Raw genomic sequence first — 6,000 nt, 5'->3', positions numbered from 1 at the left:
CACCTAGCGATGGCGGACTTTGTCAGCTCTCGTGGCGGCTCCCAACACAAATCGTCCAAAAAGCATGCCTCCCGGGAGCTGGTTCAGGTCTTTCTCTTGGATGGTTTTGAATAGCTTAGAATGAGGTCACTTCTCTATGATGGCTATTTTGTTTTTTGGAATTTGTTTTTAAATTACAATTATTTCTATTGGGCTGTACCTGCCGTAGCATACATGTGGAGGTCGAGGACAACGTGGGGGAATTGATTCTCTTCTTTGATCATGTGAGTCCTGGGGATGAAACTCAGATTTCCCGGCTTAGCAGCCCCTGCTTCACTCACTGAGCCGCCTAGCTGGATTTCCAGTGGTTGCTTGGTTTGAGGGGTGTGTGTGGGTGTGGGTGTGTGTGTGTGTGTGGTGTGTGTGTGGTGTGCTCTGAATATTTCCAAAAGTATATTTTTAATGGCAGACTTGAGTTTTTAGAAGATGCTGACAGTTATTTCAGATTTGAGCAAAAAAAAAAAAAAATTGTGTGTGTGTGTGTGTGTATATATATATGTGTGTGTGTGTGTGTGTGTGTGTATGTGATCAACCTGAATAATATATTTTTATTAAAACAAAATAAAAAAAAAACAAGTGTTCCTATTAATGGAACAAGAATAATTATAAGGGGGTGGCACAGCTTTAATCCCAGAACCTTAGAGGCAGAGACAGATGGATCTCTGTGCATTTGAGGCTACGTTGTGAATTTCAGACCAGCAGGGATACATAGAGAGACTCTGTCTCCAAAAAACAAAACCATCTAGAATAACTATCTTGTGTGGCCCTTAACCAGGCTTGAAAACATAGAGAGGAATTTTCAACCAATTGGAGTCACAATAGCTACTTTGTATTATGCCTGTTTGTGCTTTTGCTTCTGTAACATTCCTGGCTCCTCTTCCTGTCCTTGCTGGTCTCTCCTCCCGGTTTCCCAGCAGCTTCTGAGTGTGCTGGGCCTTGGGAAGCCCTGGTTCTGTTCACCACGCACTGGGGCTACAAGAGAGCTGGTCCCAGTACACTGGGTGGGACACTGAACACTGTCAGGGTGGGGCTTAGGCCAGGTGAAGGTGGGCCCTCCTAAAGATCTGAGGAACACCAGAGAGCCAACTGGGCCTGCGTCTGAGGTGAGGACCATGGCTTGCCCTTCTTCAGCATTCGGTACACTTAGCCATATAATTTTGACTTTGTTAGTACAGATAGGAAATCATCACTACTGATTGTTATAGTTCTGTATTTGTTCTCCATGACCCTTAGATTGGGTGAAGGAGTGCCTGATGTTGCACCCAGAGGCTGTTCAATCTTAATGCTTATGTACTCTGTAAGCTAAAACCCACTTTCATAATAATGGCTAAAGTTAGCAAATAGAATGAGGGTAAATATTATTTACCATAATATTATATATATTACCATGATACTTCACATTGAAATCAGTGGGTTTTTTTCTTGGTATGTTTTTGGTTTTGTTGTTTGGTTTTTTGTTACCTTTTTGTGGTGCACAGTAGCCTTTTAGAAGGAATTTTGGGGGTTCATATCTCATATCTCTCCTGGACACCAGAAGTATGCCAGAATTTAAATGTTGGCAATATTTCAGAAACCTGATTATTTCTAGAATTTTCAGATCTCATTGCTAGAAATAACCAGACTTCTAAAAATCTCTTCTTGTGTGGGATGGTTTGTCTAAATGACAGAAAATCTAACTCAGTATGAAAAGATTGATAAGTTTGTGTATATATTAAAAAAAAAAGAAGGCATGTCTAAGCAGTACTTTACCATGAGCAGAGTCTAAGGTCTGAGAACAAATGGAGGCTTCCCGTTTTATATCCATTTTACTGTTATAATTTTGAATGTCCCGGATGTATTTTAAAATGGCAATTATAAGTAAATATTCAGAGACAGGAACCGTTTGGGGACAGGTGGATCACATCTTGTTTTCATTGCACCATTTGTTTGCTCTCTCTGTTTCTACTGATTGACATCTGGGCGCTGGGTTCATGCTGGCATATACTGGTCAGAGAAACAGTAATGGTAAATATGTAAGATATATCTAATGTGCATGTTAAGTTCAATGAGAACAAGGAAGTGGGGAAGGGAAGGGGTGAAGGGTGGGAAAGAGAAGCTGCTCGGAGACGCCTTTGGCTCTCATCGGCATTGTCCTTCGTTTAAATGAGGTTACGCAGTGAAGTCTTACTGTCTCGTCTTGCCGGTCTTTACACTTAGCAAATCTTCCCTATTTTAACTAACTCATGTAATTAACACCAGCTGATTATGTTACTACTGGCAGTTGGTGCATTTATGATGTGTTTTCCACAAACAAGTATACCTTAGCTTGTTGGTGGTTTCGGTTCCTGAGCTAATAGAGGCGAGCTACATTGTCTTTACTGTATTTGTATCTTTACTTATTAATTCCCAGCTCTTAAGAAGCTAAACCCATGAAGGTTTCTCTACAGTACGTTGTTTCCTCGGGTGGCCTTGACCAGAGTGGTAGGGACAGTAGTACAGAATATGCCCTGGCTCTGGAGGTGACATCCTCACAAGAGAGACAAACAACTGTCATACAAAAGATCATAACTTACACTGAGTTAGAAGACGATAAGGAGACCGTGGGGAGTGGCCAGCACAGGAAGCATACTGTGCCTTTATGGTGGCCATGGGCCATTAGGAAGGTGGTGTGTATTGGAGAAGATGTGATGGAGTCTAAGGATATCTAGGGAAATAATCTTCTATGTAGAAGCGCCTGTACAGAGAGTCAGAGGAGGGCATGAGCCTGGGCCAGGTAATGCGGGCCCTCGCTGTGAGGTCTCAGTGGTCTTTGAGATTAGAGAGTTTGCCCAGAGAATTCTGACTCAAAACATTTATAAAAACTAAGAGAGTGTAGGATGGGGGTTGAAATATGACTTTGTTTTTAGTAATTTGCAGTCAGTTTTCTCTATATTTGTGATAAAGATTTTCCAGATGAAGTTTAACTAAGGGAGGCTGGAGAGATGGCTCAGTGGTTAACAGTGTTGGCTACCCCTCTCCAGGACCCAGATTCAGTTGCCAGCATCCACTTAACGGCCCACAGCTGTCTGTAACCCCAGTTCCAAGGAATCTGGTTGATGCCCCGGCATTGAGATCGTGCACAGTGGTACATGCAGGCAGAACACTCATGCACAGAGGACAAAAACAAATAAATCTTCTTTTATTTTTAGAGTTTAAACAAGAAAAGTAGGTTCCTTGGAATAATAACTTGTGTCTTTGAAAGATCAGCTCTCAAAGAAAATCTAGCAGTAACGATCAGTGCAAGGCTGTGGGAGATGAGCTGAGAGTTCAGGGCTGGAGAGGTCGATGCACATGCGTGGACCTGCCCTGCATGGTAAGCCCTAACGTTAGGCAAAATAGACAGTTGCCATTGAACTCATACTTTTCTATACATGTATGAAATGAAGTAACCTTTGTTAGAGAGTTGAGCTGCTTCCCTAAAGGGAGTCTGCTGAGTGGTGAGTTTTCCTTCTGGTTTCCAGAGATGTGGTCCTCAAGAGATGCTCTGGGCTGTGCTTGTTACCTGGTTGTTCCTAAAGATGGAGGGAGGTGGAGGTGTCTAAGTGGATGCACAGAGGAAGCGTGTATCTAGCAAGGAGCTGCTAGTGCAGTACACACGGTGCTGAAAGAACAGTGAAACCAAAGGGAATCTCCTCCGTGGGCCTCCTCATTCATTCATTCACTCATTCATTCACTCATTCATTCACTCATCCATTCACTCATCCATTCACTCATTCATTCACTCATTCTGCAGACTCTTACTGACCAGAGGAGACCCTTGACAGATAGGCTTGGTTCTAGGATTGAGCTCACAGGAACACCACTCACAGTGGAAGAGCAGAGCAAAGGTGGCCTGCCCAGACTCTGGGAGGGAAGGGGGCTGGATGGATTTTGGGCCATCAGTCAGACAGGCAATGTGCCACTTCCCCCGTGCTTTGGGTTTCTGACAGTCAGGTTCATGGGCCTCACAATACTTTCCTGTTGTTTTTGCAGCAAACCAAAGAGAGGGTGAAGCTATTGATACAGCTGGCCGATGGCTTTTGTGAAAAGGGGCATGCCCATGCAGCAGAAATTAAAAAATGCGTGACCGCAGTGGATAAGAGGTACAGAGATTTCTCTCTGCGCATGGAGAAGTACCGGACCTCTTTGGAGAAAGCCCTGGGGATTTCTTCAGATTCCAACAAATCGGTGAATTGCTTTGTTCACACTGGACAAGTGGTGATCTCGGCCCCGTGCCGCCTCGGCCGCTGTCATTAACTGGCCTCGTTGACTCTCATTCCACAGAGTAAAAGCCTGCAGTTGGACATCATCCCTGCCAGTATCCCCGGGTCAGAGGTGAAGCTTCGGGATGCTGCTCACGAACTCAATGAAGAGAAACGGAAGTCTGCCCGCAGGAAAGAGTAAGCCAGCATTCCCTTCGATAGTGAGGGGGGCATCAGAACCTGCAGACAGGCTGCTGGCCTGACATGCAGCCAAGTGTCTGAGTCCTCAGTTGGCTTTTTCAGCTGACTTCCCTGTGTGCTGAGCCCTAATCACATGGTTCACTGTCTTGTCCTGGTTTCTCTATGCCTTCCTTTCTAGCCTGACAAATTGCTTGCCATTAGTAGTAGAGGAAAGTAACAGCTCAAATGCAGGTATTTAAAAGTTTGTGAACTATCAGACTGACTGAAGGTGAAAGACCTCCCTTACTCTCACCTAGCTCCCACCAGGTATTTCTGTTGCCCAGGGATATTTGTTAGTGTGAAGAGCAGTTGTGGTTGTCATTGAGTGCGGACAGGAAGGGAAAATTGTGTCTGGGATCCAGTGGGATGGACAGAGGAACTGCTGAGCCACTTGATAGCCCAGAGGAAGGCTGAGCATCCTGCACGGCAGCCGTGGGAGCTCTGAGGAAGTGTTTTCAAATAGCTTAGAATTAGTCGATGGCTGCTATTCTGTCTGATCTTGATTTACCTCCCCCAAGCCGTGACTTCATGTTTAATATTTCTAGGCTCTCCATTTTATTTCATAAATCTTCCTAAAATAGATTATAATAGAGACTAACAAGCATACAACCTAACTGAACTATTCTGTTAATTTTAAGGTTCATCATGGCTGAGTTAATTCAAACGGAAAAGGCTTACGTCAGAGACCTTCGAGAGTGTATGGATGTGAGTCTGTTGCTTGTTTATTCAGACTGGGTTTGAACCTGCTGTTTAGTTATTGTCTGTTCCTTGTTGTTGGAGTAGTGACAGTGCTGGGCTCCTGTCCCTGGTGTTCTGTGCTGTTCCAGGAGGGCCTTGGCTCACTGCACAGATAACACAGCATAGCCCCTCTCAGTGAGTTGTCACATGCTGGCCTGGCTAGCATTCTCTTTGTGTAGAGAACAGTAGCTTCAGACAAATGAGCCTAGCAGTTATGATGGCACCTGCTACTCACTCGGTCACACCCTGAATGTTTGCTGTACCTTGTGACAGTGATTCATTCCAAATTTAAAGCTGGGATTAAGCTAAAATGTATAGTAAATCTTTCCAAGTGTTCACAGCAACTAAAGTCTTTTAAAAAGACACATTTTTCATGTTTACTACCAGGGCCCACTTTTACATACATTTCCTCTTTGTACATAAGCTCTGAGTCTGTGTTTCTAGGAACGGCTGCTTCTTGAAAGTTCAGGTTGATTTTTTTTTTTTAATCCTTTTGCTTCCTTTCCTGCCAGACCTACCTGTGGGAAATGACCAGTGGCGTGGAGGAGATCCCACCGGGCATAGTCAACAAAGAACTCATCATCTTTGGGAACATGCAGGAAATCTACGAGTTCCACAACAAGTGAGCAGTGTTCCCTGGGGAGTGCTCTCTGCAGACCTGGTGTCTGTGCTGACCCTGCAGCAGGAGGAAAGCTGTGCAGGGGGTTAACGGAATTCAGGGATTCGTTGGAATTTGGATAGAGCTAGTGAGCTGTGTGTGTTTAATTTCCCTCTTCTTCTTTAA

The 6,000-nt window shown here is 44.3% G+C and overlaps 1 protein-coding gene across 1 annotated transcript in view; it reads left to right on the top strand.

Annotated features, from left to right (window-relative positions):
- The window catches only part of Trio (trio Rho guanine nucleotide exchange factor), a gene marked incomplete at its 5' end in the record, with an annotated part of 293,865 nt that overhangs the window by 189,939 nt on the left and 97,926 nt on the right, over nt 1-6,000 (top strand). The window contains 4 exons of the mRNA XM_028767531.1: nt 4,030-4,224; nt 4,321-4,436; nt 5,117-5,183; nt 5,729-5,838. Of these exons, the coding sequence (XP_028623364.1) occupies nt 4,030-4,224; nt 4,321-4,436; nt 5,117-5,183; nt 5,729-5,838 (488 nt within the window). The remainder of the gene's footprint in view (nt 1-4,029; nt 4,225-4,320; nt 4,437-5,116; nt 5,184-5,728; nt 5,839-6,000) is intronic.

This window comes from Grammomys surdaster, unplaced genomic scaffold, assembly GCF_004785775.1.
Source record: "Grammomys surdaster isolate TR1022 unplaced genomic scaffold, NIH_TR_1.0 174, whole genome shotgun sequence".
NCBI classification, from domain to species: domain Eukaryota; kingdom Metazoa; phylum Chordata; class Mammalia; order Rodentia; family Muridae; genus Grammomys; species Grammomys surdaster.
This window is presented reverse-complemented; position numbering and strand designations above follow the sequence as displayed.